The sequence below is a fragment of the Coregonus clupeaformis genome, chromosome 38 (genome assembly GCF_020615455.1).
Source record: "Coregonus clupeaformis isolate EN_2021a chromosome 38, ASM2061545v1, whole genome shotgun sequence".
Classification (NCBI taxonomy): domain Eukaryota; kingdom Metazoa; phylum Chordata; class Actinopteri; order Salmoniformes; family Salmonidae; genus Coregonus; species Coregonus clupeaformis.
In genome coordinates, this window is record NC_059229.1 from 3716589 (window position 1) to 3734743 (window position 18155).

The 18155-nt window shown below is 44.2% G+C and overlaps 1 protein-coding gene across 4 annotated transcripts in view; it reads right to left on the bottom strand.

Annotated features, from left to right (window-relative positions):
- LOC123482802 (alpha-2-macroglobulin-like) overlaps positions 1-18155 on the bottom strand; it is a 38915-nt gene extending 20760 nt beyond the window's left edge. Inside the window, exons 1-37 of one of the 4 annotated variants that reach the window (XM_045211719.1) lie at positions 18141-18155; positions 17564-17651; positions 17192-17372; positions 16638-16794; positions 15800-15852; positions 15428-15448; positions 15030-15195; positions 14826-14910; positions 13988-14138; positions 13727-13847; positions 13122-13231; positions 12819-12989; positions 12121-12354; positions 11680-11746; positions 11457-11599; positions 11192-11341; positions 10648-10800; positions 10405-10492; positions 10082-10232; positions 9598-9823; positions 9397-9523; positions 9167-9288; positions 9024-9075; positions 8866-8949; positions 8571-8747; positions 7941-8016; positions 7616-7772; positions 7416-7490; positions 6657-6819; positions 6201-6391; positions 5747-5962; positions 5434-5558; positions 4827-4917; positions 4656-4724; positions 4375-4480; positions 4213-4266; positions 3978-4073 (exon numbers count right to left, since the gene is read on the bottom strand). In XM_045211719.1, coding sequence (XP_045067654.1) covers positions 4226-4266; positions 4375-4480; positions 4656-4724; positions 4827-4917; positions 5434-5558; positions 5747-5962; positions 6201-6391; positions 6657-6819; positions 7416-7490; positions 7616-7772; positions 7941-8016; positions 8571-8747; positions 8866-8949; positions 9024-9075; positions 9167-9288; positions 9397-9523; positions 9598-9823; positions 10082-10232; positions 10405-10492; positions 10648-10800; positions 11192-11341; positions 11457-11599; positions 11680-11746; positions 12121-12354; positions 12819-12989; positions 13122-13231; positions 13727-13847; positions 13988-14138; positions 14826-14910; positions 15030-15195; positions 15428-15448; positions 15800-15852; positions 16638-16794; positions 17192-17372; positions 17564-17649 — 4386 coding nt within the window. In that variant the 5' untranslated portion in view covers positions 17650-17651; positions 18141-18155 and the 3' untranslated portion in view covers positions 3978-4073; positions 4213-4225. Of the gene's footprint in view, positions 1-3977; positions 4074-4212; positions 4267-4374; positions 4481-4655; positions 4725-4826; positions 4918-5433; positions 5559-5746; positions 5963-6200; positions 6392-6656; positions 6820-7415; positions 7491-7615; positions 7773-7940; positions 8017-8570; positions 8748-8865; positions 8950-9023; positions 9076-9166; positions 9289-9396; positions 9524-9597; positions 9824-10081; positions 10233-10404; positions 10493-10647; positions 10801-11191; positions 11342-11456; positions 11603-11679; positions 11747-12120; positions 12355-12818; positions 12990-13121; positions 13232-13726; positions 13848-13987; positions 14139-14825; positions 14911-15029; positions 15196-15427; positions 15449-15799; positions 15853-16637; positions 16795-17191; positions 17373-17563; positions 17652-18140 lie in introns of those variants that run through there. The other 3 variants (XM_045211718.1, XM_045211716.1, XM_045211717.1) reach the window with 3 other exon arrangements.

Here is an 18155-nt window from a genome sequence, read left to right on the forward strand (position 1 = left end):
GCCACGCAGTCATGGGTGAACAGGGAGTACAGGAGGGAGCTGAGCACGCACCCTTGTGGGGCCCCAGTGTTGAGGATCAGCGAAGTGGAGATGTTGTTTCCTACCTTCACCACCTGGGGGCGGGACCCAGTTGCACAGGGCGGGGTTCAGACCCAGGGCCTTGAGCTTGATGATGAACTTGGAGGGTAGTATGGTGTTGAATGCTGAGCTATAGTCAATGAACAGCATTCTCACATAGGTATTCCTCTTGTCCAGATGGGATAGGGCAGTGTGCAGTGTGATGGCGATTGCATCATCTGTGGATCTATTGGGGCGGTAAGCAAATTGAAGTGGGTCTAGGGTGACAGGTAAGGTAGAGGTGATATGATCCTTGACTAGTATCTCAAAGCACTTCATGATGACAGAGGTGAGTGCTACAGGGCGATAGTCATTTAGTTCAGTTACCTTTGCTTTCTTGGGTACAGGAACAATGGTGGCCATCTTGAAGCATGTGGGAACAGCAGACTGGTCTGCGCATGCTCTGAGTACGCGGCTAGGGATGCCGTCTGGGCCGGCAGCCTTGCGGGTGTTAACATGCTTTAACGTCTTAATCACGTCGGCCACGGAGAAGGAGAGGCCACAGTCCTTGGTAGTGGGCCTCGTCAGTAGCACTGTGTTATCCTCAAAGCGGGCGAAGAAGGTGTTTAGCTTGTCTGGAAACGACGTGGCTGGTTTTACTTTTGTAGTCTGTGATTGTCTGTAGACCCTGCCACATACGTCTCGTGTCTGAGCCGTTGAATTGCGACTCCACTTTGTCTCTATACTGATGTTTTGCCAGTTTCATTGCCTTGCGGAGTGAGTAGCTACACTGTTTGTATTCTGTCATATTCCCAGTCACCTTGCCATGGTTGAATGCGGTGGTTCGCGCTTTCAGATTGGCACGAATGCTGCCATCTATCCACGGTTTCTGGTTAGGGTAGGTTTTAATAGTCACAGTGGGCACAACATGACCTATACACTTCCTGATAAACTCAGTCACCCTTTCAGTGTATTCGTCTAAATTATTTTCGGAAGCTACCCGGAACATATCCCAGTCCGCGTGATCAAAACAATCTTGAAGCGTGGATTCCGATTGGACAGACCAGCGTTGAATAGCCCAAAAAGTACGATCTTTGTCCCCATGTGCAGTTGCAAACCGTAGTCTGGCTTTTTTATGGCGGTTTTGGAGCAGTGGCTTCTTCCTTGCTGAGCGGCCTTTCAGGTTATGTCGTTATAGGACTCGTTTTACTGTGGACATCGATACTTTTGTACCTGTTTCCTCCAGCATCTTCACAAGGTCCTTTGCTGTTGTTCTGGGATTGATTTGCACTTTTCGCACCAAGGTACGTTCATCTCTAGGAGACAGAACGCGTCTCCTCCCTGAGCGGTATGACGGCTGCGTGGTCCCATGGTGTTTATACTTGCGTACTATTGTTTGTACAGATGAACGTGGTACCTTCAGGCGTTTGGAAATTGCTCCCAAGGATGAACCAGACTTGTGGAGGTCTACCATTTTTTTTTCTGAGGTCTTGGCTGATTTCTTTTGATTTTCCCATGATGTCAAGCAAAGAGGCACTGAGTTTGAAGGTAGGCCTTGAAATAATCCACAGGTACACCTCCAATTGACTCAAATGATGTCAATTAGCCTATCAGAAGCTTCTAAAGCCATGACATCATTTTCTGGAATTTTTCAAGCTGTTTAAAGGCACAGTCAATTTAGTGTATGTAAACTTCTGACCCACTGGAATTGTGATACAGTGAATTATAAGTGAAATAATCTGTCTGTAAACAATTGTTGGAAAAATTACTTGTGTCATGCACAAAGTTGATGTCCTAACCGACTTGCCAAAACCATAGTTTGTTAACAAGAAATGTGTGGAGTGGTTGAAAAACGAGTTTTAATGACGCCAACCTAAGTGTATGTAAACTTCCGACTTCAACTGTATTTTCATATATTCTCAAACTGTAAAGAAACCAATAAATGAACTCCATAAAATTGTATTTTTCAAACACGTTTGTATATTGTCCTATACAATAATCGGCACTTAAATGTTTTGTTCCTAAACCAAATAATAATAATAATAATAATATGCCATTTAGCAGACGCTTTTATCCAAAGCGACTTAGTCATGCGTTCATACATTTTTGTGTATGGGTGGTCCCGGGGATCGAACCCACTACCTTGGCGTTACAAGCGCCGTGCTCTACCAGCTGAGCTACAGAGGACCAAATAGCGACCTGACAACACCACTGATGTAATCCTTTCAGATCAACCAGAATGCCTAGGATGTGTAGGGGCCAGAGGTCCATTTGGGATTAACAATGGGAGTGTACGACACCCCTGGGACTCATCGCCACATGTGATTGAGTATCCCCAGGAGACTACAGGGGGGTTTGTTGACCACTGCATAACTGGATCCAACTGATTGTCGCAGTCCTAATCGGAGTTTGCGCTTTTGGATAGAATGCACTTTATCATTCTACCCATAAGTGACCACTGAAGTGGGTGTGATATGTATCCATTGATCTTTAATATACTGATCAAAAATATAAATGCAACAACGATTTTACAGTTTAAATAAGGAAACCAGTCAGTTGAAATAAATTAGGCCCTTATCTATGGATTTCACATGACTGGGCAGGGACACAGCCATGGGTAGGCATAGGCCCAGCCAATCAGAAATACTTTTCCCCCACAAAAAGCCTTTACTACAGACAGAAATACTCCAGTTTCATCAGCTGTTTGGGTGGCTGGTCTCAGACAATCCTGCAGGTGAAGCCACCGGATGTGGAGTTCCTGGGCTGGCGTGGTTACGTGGTCTGTGGTTGAGGCCGGTTGGCCGTACTGGCAAATTCTCTAAAATGACATTAGACACAGCTTATGGTAGAGAAATGAACATTCAATTCTGGCAACAGCTCGTGTGGACATTCCTGCAGTCAGCATGACAATTGCACGCTCCCTGAAAACTTGAGACATTGTGTTGCGTGACAAAACTGCACATTTTAGAGTGGCCTTATTGCCCCAAGCACATGGTGTACCTGTAATGATCATTCTCTTTAATCAGCTCCTTGATATGCTGCACCTGTCAGGTAGATCATCTTGGCAAAGGAGAAATGCTCACTAACAGGGGTGTAAACAAATGTGCACAAAATGAGAGAAGCTTTGTTTATGGAACATTTCTGGGAGCTTTTATTTTTACTCATGAAATATGGGACCAACACTTTACATGTTGCGTTGATATTTTGGGTCACTATAGTTTAAGAATTCCTGAGCACTATCCAATCAAGAGGGCTTGTTACATCTTCTCTGAACATCTGGCATTGTACTGGTCATGAGTCTCACTGCTTTTCAAAAGGTAGTGTTTTCACAGCACACTCTTGTTCATAATCCCAGTATGTTTGCATACATTACTTTCATATAGTTTAGTGAGTCGTGTCGTCAACAGGGCTCTATAGTACCCGTTGTGTGAGTCTGTCATGTCGATGGTTCTGTTCATCTAATTGATTTGTGAGGTATGTACCACCACATCTTTCCTGTGGTGTCCACACCATTAGGAGATCATAATGGAGATTACAGACAGGACTCATTCCTTTGGAAGATTTGTTTATATAAATTTAGTGGTAAAATGTTCTGAGCCCATTCCCTGATGAGGAATAAAAGAACCTACAGGGGTCCATGACAGACTGCAGAACAGAAAGTGAGAAACCAAAGCTGTGTGCAAAATTGAGCGATAACATTTCCACCTTTGTAGAGCTGGCATCCCTGCTTAACAGCAGCTCTGGAGGTATAGTTTGTTAACTGAACCCCAATGACATTCTGCTCTGTCCATGAGTTCCCAGTACACCCTGTGGCAAGGCCAGGTTCCCTCCAGTAGTAGAACCACTGCCTTACAATATTCACCTCAGCACTCACTGCTTATCAGTGTGACAATCTTTCAAACAAACACTCCAGAAAAGGGTTATAATGAAAAACTTTATTTCCAGTTACATCATTTATTTACTTCAGCACTTGAGGTCTGAAGGGTTGCAGGTGTGACCTCAATGTCATCTTACAGCTGCAGAAGAGCAAATAAATTAAATGTAACAGACCAGCAATTAGATTAAAGAATATAGGCTCCCAAATCATTTATAGTTTATGGGTCAGCTAGAAAACAATTATTCATCACCAATAATTCTAGATTTAAAATAGCTCACCAGCTTGGAACTCCTACTTGCAAGGGAAGACATATTCTGTCTCAGAATGGTCACCTGTAACCATAGTACATGTTAGTCTCAGTAAATGAACACAAGTTGACCAAAAATGTTACTTAAACCATGGAAAAGGAGGTTTTGGGGCGGGTTAGTAAATCAACTTGCTTGGCTGGTAGTAGTCGTAGATCTTGACCACCGCTGGCTTTAGATTCTGTACTGGGAGCTCCTGTATGATGTCCAGGGTGATGGTGAAAGGAAATAGTGATGTTAACTGTTGGGAGAAAAACAAACATATTGGTCATTAAATGATCTAAGCAGAAGTTACATTTCAGCTTTGCTGACATGTCACCACAAGTACATCAATATATATTATTTTGAAATGACACCCATTATATTGCAGAGTGCTATGTGGACCATTTCAAACTGATGGGTGGTTTTCACCTCACCTCTGTCAAGTACGTTAACACATGGTCATCTTTGGTATCAACCCGATCCACTTGACTTGAACCCCTCAGCTGTGAAGACAAGCCATTCATATTGCATGGACAAAATAGTCAGTGTTAGAAAGGGTCACAGATGAGGCAAGACCTCCATGGATAAAGGTCACAAAAACTCACCCTCCCCAATGAGTCTGGATCTGGGGAAAACCCAGAGAGCATTTTCAAATCCACTATAATCATATTGGTGGTCAGCTCCTTTCCATGATATCTATGAAAGCAAAGAGATGATTGATAAAGTTGGATTTTGACAAGCGCTTGTAATAATCAAATGAATGGATCCATGGGTTATTTTAGCCATAACCTCTACAGGATCGGTGTCCCTATACTGGGACGGTTGTTGCTAATGTGACTAGAATGACGTTGTAAGTAACTTTCCAGGACATAGACATGTCTTATCTGGGCAGAAAGCTTTAAATTATTGTTAATCTAACTGCACTGTCCAATTTACAGTAGCTATTACAGTGACAAAATACCATGCTATTGTTTGAGGAGTGCACAACAACAACTTCACGCAACTTGGATTATTTTTGCCATCAAAGACCAGGCTGCCAGATACATCATCTTATTGTTACTTATCCAAGCCTAGGTATCAACTGGAAGGTCAATAACATCATTCATTTGGGTCAAATCCATTCTGTAAGACACGCGCCAAAATAAACACTGAAGTGTCAATGAACACATTTAAAAGAATGCTGTGAATACAAAACGGGTCCTTCATTCTTACTGACACTGGAGTTTCAGCGTGACTCTGGGTCGCAAAGACTTGCTGTTGCAGTCTACCTCTGGAGTCACCTGGATACTGAGCGTTGTGCTTTTGGTAGGAGTAGGGATGTTGTAGTGGAGCGCCACCTGGGAAAGAGAAGAGGAAGTCAGGGAAACCATCCTGTCCAAAAACAAACATTTTATAAGCAACAATAAATATTTAATGAACTAGAAATCAAGCCAGAAGAAGCTTCTTATGTTTGATCTTTCCAGTAATTTATATTAAAGCGCATCTTGCACCACAGGACTGGGAGGAGAGATGTGTATTCACTGACCTGCACTGAGGCACAAGCGCTGCCCTTCACTTCAATGCTGTACTTCCCTTCTGTGTCCTGCAGCGCCCTCTCCTGGTACAGAAGCTTGTTGTTTTGGTTCACATAGAAGAGGTACTGATGCCCACTGGGAGACTGTACTGTCACTGTGCTGGCTCCTCCTCTACTGAACACCCTGGTGGAGTAGAGAGCCAGGGCCTGGAGGGCCACCACCGTGTCCTAAACAGACCACAGGAAAATCACTTCAAAATTAAAGAGCCCATTTTACAGAAAGGGTTGATTTCTACATTAGAGTGACCATTTCCCAATTCCATGGCTCTGTATCAGTGGAAGTTAGCCTCACCAGGCTGGACATGAAGAGCACATGCCTGTGGTCTGATAGAAGTCAAAGTAATAATGTCTCTACTAGTGCACAGCACAGGGTGCCATTTCAGACCAATGTGTTTGGGAAGTCTACCTGTGTGGAGGAGAAGCCTCCGTAGGCGTTCTGCTGCCTCACCAGCCACCTGACGATGCGGGAAGCGTAGCCCAGGTCAGAGGTAGACAGAGGAGAGGCACTGAGGGACGCCAGTAGAACGTAGGCGCTGATCTCCACCTCAAGGGATGGTGAGGTCTCTGAGGAGGACTGGGACCAGTGCAGGAGACCCCCTGAGGGTCGAGGAGAGTCAGAATAAGGACTGCTTATTCATCATAATACAAAGTTCTGACCTCCCCAATTCATTTTATGCCAAAAACTACTTTGACAGTCAGTTCAAAGTGTATTTTTGTCCTTAAAACACTTTTACTGGCCGTTTGATTGGGCCTATCTGGAGTGCCAGACGGGCCGAGGGTTTGCACTTTTAGGAGTAATCCATTGTCCAGGCAAGCTCAATCAAGGCAGCACTAACAGATCTTGGACCAGGATTTAGCTCACCCTCTTGTAATGAGATGGTGTTGAGGTGCTGCAGAAGCTGGGCCCGTGTCTCCATGTCCCCTGCCAGGGTGAAGGTGTAGGCCAGCAGAGCAGTAGTGTAGGTGTTGGACAAATCACTGGTCGAGTTCTTCAGGCAAGACAAGCTGCGGTCCACAACAGGATCCTGGAGCACAGAATAACAGCAGCACATTGACATGCTAGCCTGGTCCCAGATCAGTTTGGACTGGCTCCATTCAACTTGCTGTTCTGGGGCCTCAGGCAGTTCTCAAATTGTTGATTAGGGGCCACTTTTTGCTGAGGAATGGGATTGGTTTTTCTTGAATGGCTTATACATTTTATTATGTTGCATTTGTAAATTGCATAACTTGTGTATATGCAGGGCTCCCCTGCTAAAGAGGCCTTGGTCTCAATGGGACTCTTCAAATAAATGTCAAATCAGACAAACAGATCTGGGACCAGGCTAGAGACATTCAAGCTGGAGCACATTTCCTTTCTCACTTCATAGTAGCATATTGAGTCTAATATCAATAGTAGCAGAACTATACCATTCAGATGTGTTCATGGTACAGCCCATTCTTTGTCATTTCATAGGCTACTTTCAAAGAAATAACAATTCCCCTGTAACTCACTACATTGTATAATCTGTAAGTGACAGTTGATGTAAGATGTATACAGACTTCATACAGGAAGCTAAATTACTAGCCTGTAACAATGTTGCTGGAGTGAGAATCAATGTTTATATGGAGTGAGGTTACTTACCGACACTGACATGTCGAGCTCCAGCATTGAAGCAGTGACGTAAGCAGTCAGTGTGACTTCATCCGTCACGCCACCCTATAAAACAATGTCAAAATACTAACTGTATCTAGCCTGATACAATTGTTGAAATCAAGCTTTATGACTGGTCTGCCGAAACAGACTACGTCTAACATCGTTCAGTTTATTAGCAATATAAATACCTTCATTCTGTTGTTAAAGAGTTTCCCCAAAATTCTGAAACAGCCATGTTTGCCTTGTTGACTTTCCAGCCAAGTCTTGGATTGCTCCATTTTTGCCGGGTCAATATAGATGAAAGACCGTGCTTTGCCAAAGGATCTCAAGACAAAAGCAGTCAGCCTGAAGAAAGAACTGGATTTAAAAGCAGTCATAATATCCACATAAGATGGTCATAAACATGACTTAGAGCTTCACATTACATAGCCATGGTCTCCCTGCCAGAGACGATGCCATTTCATTGGCCACTACTTCATTGAAACAGACATTGTTTACAAGCCAAGTACTCACCAAGTGTTCCCCAAGCCTTGTCCAAATGTGCTGTATGCACCGTCAGCATTCTTGTAGTTCAGCTGCCTTTGGTAACCTGTCGGTGGGTTTTTAGAGTGAACAGTGACCAGGTGGTTTTTATAGTCACTGGGTTTGTGCCCCAAATGGCTCTCTATATCAGGGCTCTTCAACCCTGTTCCTGGAGAGATACCCTCCTGTAGGTTCACTCCAACCCAAGTTGTAATTAACCCCATTCAGCTCATCAACCAGCTAATTATTTCAAAAAGGTCAGTTAGAGTAGGGTTGAGTGAAGCCTTACAGGACAGTATCTCTCCAGGAACAGGGTTGAGTCCTGCCCTATATAGTGAACTACTTGAGACAGGAAAATAGTGCACTATGTAAGCAATACGCTGCCATTTGGGACAGAGTGTCAATATTCTACGATCAAATGATTTCAGTGAGAAACCATGTGGAAGTCCCTCCATGTGTTGGGTCAGTGATGTCATCTGTACTGTAGCTCCATCATTTACATGACAACAGGGTCCTAGTCATTAGGGCACACTGGAGAAACCTCTTACTGGACAAATCCAGCCCTGTTTCAGTAAGTTTGTCTATAATAAATATTAGCCAGATTCAAAGGGACACTCCTACCACTAGTGAGGAACTTGGTGGCCTTGTCTAGGATGGCTGGGGTGAGCTGCCCTGTGTTCCTCAGGTACTCCAGGATGTAGATATTGGGGGAGAGGAGGGCCATATTCTGCTCTCCACACCCATACGGCATCTGCAACAGTCCATCCAGGTTGTTGAGGGCCCGACCCAGGATGTCCCCTACAGAGAAACAAGGGACTTCTGTAAGACGGTCCTCTTCAGCAAACAGCAGCATTATCACTGGAGAAGGGTTGTCTTGCCACCACTACACCTCTAAACAAACCATAGTTTATTTTACCCAGAACGGTGAGGGAAATTCTATCAGATCCATCCACCACATTCTGGGGGAGTTGCAGTTCCACCTCCTCTGTCAGAGCTTCTCCTGTGGACACAAAGATGATAAGATGAATGGCGAAGAGCACGTCGAACAACCGTGAACATTCATTCATTACTGACCAGTTGGACACAGCAACCAGTTGTAGGTGTCGGTCTTCTCTGTTCCCTCAGCCTGGAGGACAGGAGAGGGATTCTTTTCAGAGGCAGTTACACTAGACAATCTGTGCAACCTAACGGTTAGTTCCCAGCAGCAAACTACATACCGTCACCAGCAGGCTCCGTGTGACTGTGTCAACGCGTCCTCTCTCCGGTACGTTCACAATCTCATGGTCACACGCAGTGTGGGAATGGACAGCCGCTGCACTAACGGACACGTTCAAAACCCCTACACACATTGGCAGACACCACAGGTTACACAACATCCAACACAGTGACAGTACACAACTCAGGTTGACATCCATTCTGCTGTTTGAACGGTTGACGGGAGACTTACCCAGGACAGAGGGTGCCATTGTCCAACTGAAGGTCTTTCGTCCATTGGCACACAGGCATGAGGAGTAGTGGACGTCATTCAAGGGTGTGAGAGTGTAGTCTGAGGAGAGAGCCGGAGTCACAGAAACCTGCCGAAGAGGAACACTTTGTAAGATAACATGGTCTGACAAAAACAAAATACGATCCTGGTGCAGTGCCGTACCATGATGCACTTGGAGAGGTAGTTGAACACAGTGGCCTTCAGCTCAAAGTGCTCTCCCCGGATGACTGAGTAGGGCAGGGTGATCTCCAGGAAAAACGGCTGAAAGACCGTCAGCTCCACCAGAGGAGCCAGACCAAAGCCACTGGGGGCCAGGCAGACGACCTCCGTCTCCCAGGTGGTGATGGTGTCTGGGACTGTCAGGGGGACGTCTGCTGATCCAGACTCCCTGGAATACAGAGGTTAGAGTTTAAACAGAAAGCCACCAAGTGTCCAATAGAGAGTGGAGTAGGACTGTACCAATTATATGAACACCGTTTCGAATGCATTTAAGCTTTATCTAACCAGGGAGACCCATTGAGGTAAAAGGAGCTCTTTCCTAAGAGAAACCTGGCCTACTCTGTACTACAGTTTAAAGAGGTTCAGGTTCCTAATCTAGCTAAGAGGGTTTTCACCCAAGGCTAGCCTCACTGTGCAGAGCACTTACCCAACTTCCACAAGATCCCAAATCCATGTCTCAGGGAAGAATGTACGGACCGTCTGTATGGGTGGCAGAGGTGTTGGGGCAACTCCACCAGCTATAGCCATTTCAAGTCTAGGACCCGCTGATCCAGGCCCGGCCATAGGTCTGTAAGCTACTAACACAAATCATGCTCATTATTCTCAAGTTAAAATGGACTGAATGCTTTGCTCAACAGTGAGCGCATGCAGCGTTCTGACCACTTTAACCAGGCTGTGTTAGTAATCCATTTCCCAAGATTCATTGAAGACTTCTAGCAATGAGAATAAGGGTTGGTTAGGACATCTCACCATAGGAGCGATGGTACTGGTTCCCCTGGTAACTGAGGCAGGAAGGTATTCTTATATCCAGATTAGTCGCCAGCTTCAGTCCCAGTGCCTAGAAAATGCCATCAAATTATTTAAAAAGTTTTATTTGTCACTGTACATGTGTGTTCTAGCCTCAGGCTATTTTAGCAATGTAACCTGTAAGTTGAACACATCGTAACGGTATGGTGACTGATTCTTCCCAGAGCAATAAAGAGGCTTTTTTACCTGAAAAACTGCATAAGGATCATTTGTCTCCCCAGACTTTCCATCTGGGTACGGCATTATGGATCTCCTTGGTCTTACACGGAAACATGCTACTGAATCTTCAAGCTCGTAGGGAATATAGGTTGTCTCCTTGACTGGTAACAAATCAAATATCTGGAATGGGACAATATGGGAAGGAGTGAAATGACGTTCTTGGGGACCAAACAGAACAGACTGAAACAGGGAGGGACTACTTGGACTAAAAATAACCTCCATTTTGTTTCCCATTGCCAAACGTAAAGTGTCCTGATGAACACAACCCAGAATATTACCTCATTATGTAACAATAGTGAGGTGATTTCCAGTCAATAGAAAGAGGGCCTCAAGCCAGAGAATAAGTCCCATTACCTTTGATAAAAGCACACCAAATGACCAACAGTGAACAGACCCATTCCATGTCTGCTGTGGTCAATGGTTCTTCCCCTGAGGCTGGTTGTATTCCCAGCACCACCAAAACAGTCGGTATGGTGGTAGGACTGTTGTTCACGTCAGTGAGCTCTGTTACCTTATCAGCATCCAGCCTCTTCCCTGGCTCCATGATGCCAACACTCTGGTCCACAGCGCTGAGGCCACAGAGGGAACCGGGCTGGGCAGAGAGATGCAGGGTGTTCTCCTCCCCTGGGACCGCATTGGAGGGGGAGAACTCCACCAACACCTGGCATACACATTATACACTTTTACTGCAGGTATGATACAGTATCTATGTGCATGGAAATAATTGACACTTCATACCCAACATAAAATGAGAACAATGTTTGTGATGTGCACACCTTGTTCCTGAAGCATTTCTCAGTGGGGAAGTTCATGCTGTGGGCGATGACAGTCTCACTGGGTAGCATACTGTACACCAGGAGCTGAACCACCGGCGCCATCTCTGGAACCACTGCCAACTTCAAGGTGACTTCACCCTCAGCTACTGCAACGCAAGAGCAGGTCACACTGCCATCAAGCGCCTTCCAGAACGTTCAGAATCACTTAATGAAACTCACTCACCAGGACTGTCCTGCTGCACAGTAACGTTCTTGTGTCCATGCTGAACTATCACCCCTCTGGATAAGGCCTGGAGAGAAAGGGGGGTTAACAGTTGTCATCAACTCAGCCTGGAGACAAGGGGTAGACGTGGTAAACAAATCCAGGACACAGCAATTAGTATGATGTTATGTGGATGTCCATCCATTTCGTATAGGTTACGAGATGTATGATATGTTACGAAGTCCAATTTGCTGTGGCTTATGTTATCTAGGTGGCTAATACTAAGGTTTAGGCTGGATGATTAGGAGTTTGTGTTGTATAGGAACATCCTTTTGAAAAGTGCGAGGCTTGGGCAATGTCTGAAATGATCCTGGTCAAAAGTAGTGCAACTAGGAAATATGGTTCCATTTGGGTGCCACCCTGGGTTTGGAAGTTGTCAACTAGTTCCTGGGTTCTACTCACCAGGTAGAGGACATCCACAGAGCCCTTTGGGACGGTCTCCCCTACGATGGCATAGTGGATGGTGATTGACCCTTCCTCCCCACATGCCAGTGGTTTCTCCATCTTCTGAATAACCAGGGAGCTGGAGGGTTTACTGTCAGGGGCAGCGGGCTGGATCAGTGAGAGTACGTGACGCCCTCTGTTGAAATAGGGGACCCTGTATCCTTGGTACTCCACTTGTGGGGTGTCACTTACCTGTAAAGGAACAAGAGGAGTCTAAAGGACAATCCTAAATCAACCCCATGTTCTACATACAGTGGTGATATGAGGGGAGGACAGATGTAAGCAATGGTAACAGATCCACCTTACCCCCTGATAGGCTTGGTGGAAGTTCCACCATGCTAATATTACCAATTCAATCTTCTCAGATCCCCACAAGACCATGATAGGCCTTAGGGTAGCGTTTTCCCCAACTCTGTCCTGGGGACCCCAAGCGGTGCACATTTTGTTTTTTGCCCTAGCACTACACAGCTAATTCAAATTAATCAAATCTTGATAAAGAGTGTTATTTGAATCAGCCGTGTAGTGCTATGGCAAACATCAAAACATGCACCCCTTGGGGTCCCCAGGACAGTTAGGGAAACGCTGGCGTAGGATCAAGGGCTGAGTTGGTCTTGAGCATAAAGAGGCTGTCAAAACCTAGAAGGAATCATACTTACTATGAGGTTAATATTCTCTTTGGGCATACTGGTTGTGTTTAGGGAGAACCTGGCAATACCACGACTGTCCGTGGTTAGGTTCTGTAGTTGTAGATATGAGGACCAGCCCTTCTCCAACAGGTAGACTAACATGTCAGAGATGGGTGTGTTGTTGAAGTGAACAGCATATATCTGAGGAAAAGGGGGGAGTTGTATGAATGAAGTGACGCTACATGTCATTAACTAACACATACTGGTAGTTCAGCAAGCAGGGCAAAGAACAAATGCCCTCCACAATGCAACAGAAACACTATTTGGACTTACCTTGCCCTCAATAATTGATCCATGCGCATAGATTTGGGGCGTGTCGACAAATGAGAGTTCTCCAATCACATAGGAGAGCGCTATGCGTTTTTCCTCTGACCGTGTAATACCTGTCAAAGGAAAATAAATAATAGGATGGTATATTTCACAATTACCAGAGCCAACACAATGCACAATGGCAGTTCAACACGCAGAAACTGAATTGCAGTACAGCTTACACAGGATATTATAAACAGACGACAATAAAACAGCATTCTATAAAACAACGCTGTAGCACCAAAAGTCAAACAGCTCATTCTTGCCAATCTTCATGATCTAACGCAGAGTTCCTCCAACTCAGTCCCGGGGTCCCCCGTGGGTGCAGGTTTAGGTTTTTTGCCATAGCTACAGCTGATTCAAATAATCAAAGCGTCATGATGAGTTGGTTATTTGAGTCAGCTGTGTAGTGCTAGGGCAAAAACCAAAACGTGCACCCAGGGTGGGCCCCAGGACAGAGTTTGGGGAAACCCTGATCTAATGAAACATGCACCAGTTATTTCATGTCATTTACTCAATAAAACACATCATTTGACAGCAATGTTACCAATGATTGTGATCATACTAACCTGTCCCCCCCTCCTGTACTTCTGCATGGAAACTAAACACGTCTCCCAGCAATTTCTCTCCTAAATTCTTTGTGAAAATTGCCATGTTGAAGACATAGGAAGCACAGCCAGTTTTGTCCATCTGGGAAAAGCAAGCAGAACCAAACAATAACAGATTTAAATTAATTCAATCAAACATTAAGATCCAAGTTAAATAAATTCAAATGTAATATGTTGGTATAAACAGTCCTACTAATGATCGTTTTATGAAAGCATCCAGACCTCTATTGACTCTTTGTGGCAGGGAGGTGTGTAATCAGGAACTCCTCGTGGATGTTTCTCATCAATTGTTATCGGTATCACTACCTTCTCCCCCAAGAGTCGGCACAACTTTAACCCTGCTTTACCAGGTACAGGCTGTCCATACGTGTACCTGATTTCAATTCATAAGACAAAAGAATCAAACAATTTCCTACGTCGACAATCACCATATTAAAAAGCTAATACGAGACAAAGGTTTGTGCATACCTGTAGGCTTAAGTCAAGTGTTCAACATGGCCAATGAATCTGGACCCACATTCATAAAGCCACTCAGAAAGGGATCAGTTTGAACTTTTGGATCATAATGAACAAGGTCACATGTCATGGGGGGGGACCGGATCCTAGAGCAGCAATCCCAATCTGGGATGCTTTATGAATACAGAACCAGCTGTTCATGTAAATGCCACTGTAGCAAACGTTTGAAGTGTCAGGGATTAATAGCAGCAGTTCAGGACATTGAGCAGTAGCATTGTAGGTCTTCAATTAGCATGTGTCATTAGTGAAGACCTGGGTTCAAGTAGCTTACATGCATATTGAAGTATTTGTATTTTAAGTCATTATTTGAATTTGAGTATTTTCAAATACATGCCAATACTTTCCAAGTGTTTATCCAAATACTTGTATTTTCAAAGAAAGAATAACCAAATACTTAAATCTTTCACATTTCAAAGTATTAAAATTACTTATTAGAACCCAGGTCTGCATTAGCGTAATGCGATTATTAGATAATTACATTTAGTGGAGTTACACATCACCTTGTAACTACAGTGCATTGAAATCTCCGTTAGCGTTTACTCACTTGGCACACACTTCCACTTCATACTCTTCTTGAACAATGCTGATCTCGTTGGTGAGGTTCATTTTGATCTCAAACTTTGGCAGAACTACAGATAAGAGAACAGCAGTCAACTCTAGAATGTTCCAGGATTGTGATGCATTGATTCAACTGCCAGAGCCATAACATTACCTAGCATGACAGGTAAAAGAAAAAAGCTCAACCTACCATACTTTTCTACCTTGAAGTTCTGGTATATTTTGTCTTGACCAATCCACACTACAATGGCATAGGATCCTACAGGTGCTTCAGAGTTCAGGGGGTGAGAAAGCTGCAAAATGTTGCCACTGGATGTAGTGTTGAGCCACTGTCCAATCCTGTTCTGATTAACATCCTGTTGGTTCATAGAACAAGATAACAGTATACAGGAGTCAGCTCTTTTCATGACATTTCCATCTGCAACATTGGCCTACTGAAGGGGGCCCAGAACACACAGCTGATTGGAAGTATTTAGCTAACTTCCACAGTAGGTGGAAATTAATGACGACCTAGCTAGCGGGTGGAGTCCTAATGTTGCAGTATTTACAGTGACAGTCATCATAAAGTTAGACTTGGAAGGGTCTTACCTCAAGTTCCACAATGTTGTACTGTGAAGGGCAAAGACAAGAGATGGGTTCATGGTTCATGAATAACTCCAAAACAACAGAGGAGCATAACGGTCTACAACTATAGGAACTAGACAGGTGATTGGCTTAGTGGGACTAATGTCAATTTAGTACATGAATTCAGTCTCAGGAAAAGATGATCCCATACATTCCAATCTGACCTTTATGAATGGAAACCCCATGTCCTGACTGATTGATTGCTGTACCTTGTGTTACATAATACTTGATTGCTATGCCCATCACAGTTGTGATACTTCTGTATCCGTATTTTGGTTTGAAATAGTAGACACCGATCTGAAGGAATGTTTTCAATATTACATTTTCAACACTCACCAGCTGATTGACAGGGCTAAAATTGGTATCCAAGGTGACGACTCTAAAATGCACTGTAAAAAGCCGATGACAAGAAAATGAGAATTTTAGAAGCATCATGTCGGACAACTGAAAATTCCAAGGTTTCCAGAAATCCTGGTTGGAGGATTCCCATCCTGATTCCAGGAATCTTTCACCCGGCATTTCTGGAAAACCAGGGAAACTGGTGAAGTAAGCAGAACTTGTCACAGCTACTCTGGATAATATTTTACACTGTTGGTACTAAGGCCCCAATTCAATCATTTGCAGATGAAGGAAAACTGCACTGCGAGTTCTGAATATATTTACACTATCCAATTATGTCCATGAGAGGAACATCTCGTAACATGTGGCATGTCGGTTCAAACTCCGTTCCAGTGTACATATCCTGAGTGACCCCACAGTGGGTTCTTTCCTGTATCTGCACCCCATTCCTGAATGAAGCTTTTCAGGCGTCCGTTTCCCTCTCCAATGTTCATAAGCCACGCATGACTTGTTAGAACAGAGTGGACAGGACCAGGCACCAAATCAGACTGGGGGAAGATCATTAACGATGATGTGTTCTTTTCTACACAGAAGATCATACAACTATTGCCTGATTATCTTCTGAAGTTCCCAATACCTTCCAATCACTTCAAACCATACTTCCTTCAGATTGTAATATACGGTCATAGCCCCAAATAAATAAAGGGAACATGGTGGGGTCATGGAAAGTTGATATCAAAATGGGGTCTTGGGCCCCAAAAGTTTAGGAACTCCAATCACCTAATTGTCCTGTTTCTTAGCAACCAGACTAAAGGTGTACTGGCTCTAACATCACCTGTTTGTCCTGGGTTATAGATTGGTTTGTCCGTTTGGATGAATGTCATGGGGCTGTAGGGTTTGATCATGACCTTCCTCTCCTCTGTTGATAGAAACGTGTCACCTCGAACCTCCACCTTGAAGTTTTGCACTTTGTCACTCTTCACATGAGGGGCCTGTCAGGGAGGAAGAGCGCAACACTGGTGAACTAATGGACCAACAACATAGGACATTAAAATGTGGTGCCGTGTGGCCCAGTTGGTAAGAGCGCGCCACTAGCAACTTCAAGGTAGAGCGTTTAACTCCTGTAGGGATCACATTATGCACTCCCCTTATTGTAAGTTGCTTTGGAGCAGTGTCATATATCAATTGTCTAGATAGTATATAGTAGCATTCAATCAAAACCTGGTACAAATTTGAGCCTGAATCCCAGAAAAGTTCTGGTAGGCCACCACATTGATATTTCCCATAAAATAAGCTGGCGTTGCACCAAGAAACTAAGAGATTCAAAGCTGAGAAGTCCAGTCCACTCTTATTGGAATGGTTGTGGATGTCCACCAGTGCTGGGCTGACCTGAAACTGGAAGCAGCGATGAAACTCTTGGTCAGAACTCTTGTGGAGAAGTATATTGTTCTGCCCGTCGGCCATCAGAGATATGGTCATGACCAGGGTCTCGTTGGGCTGCAGAAGGCTGGCACAAAGCTTGGCCTCTGAGCCTGCCTGGATCACTGCAGGAATGGCTACCATATAAACCCTACAGAGAACACAGGAAAATCACTACCTAATGAGATGATACCTCTAAACACAAACCTAGGTGAAGTATACTGGGGGGATAAAGAGCTGCAGAAAGGGTAGATTAAAAACTGCTCTAAATCTGCTCTGACAAGACAAGCGACCCAAGTCTGATGACTAAATTCTAACTTCAGTGACCGCAGATTTACTTACGGTCCTGCGGTTTCTTGACAGACACAAATCCAGTGAATGCAGGCAAAGAGTATCCATCTCCAAACCTGAAGCCCAGGAAGAACCATGACTAAAGGAGAAAAATAAACCAAGTCAGTTATGACTCTGTTATCCTACTGGGAAGACCTCCCTACAGGTTTTGTCTAGATTGGATACATTTTAGCAGCCTCCCATTTTGACTGACATTTTACCCATTTTGCCATGGGGCAGAGCATTTAAAAAAAAAGTTGGACCAATTTCATGCAATTCCACTAATTTTACCATGGGGCAGAGAGAAAAGATGAGGCCGTTTTACAACTTATTTCCTGCAATTCTACACATTTCCCCATGACTATGACATGTTAATGATATCCGAGTGAGTTACTAGCAAACATCAATGTTTGTCTATTGTGCATAGGCTACTCTGTTGCTAAACCCTTTTGGATTGTATTTGGTATAGCCAGCTGAAAGGATAAAATGTTAGGCGCTAACTTTTTAGTAGTTACTCGCCGACCTGTTGTTATGGGAATAATGATTGCACCACAAATTGCCATAACACCTGTGGTCTTTGCATACTCACCACCGCGGATTGTTT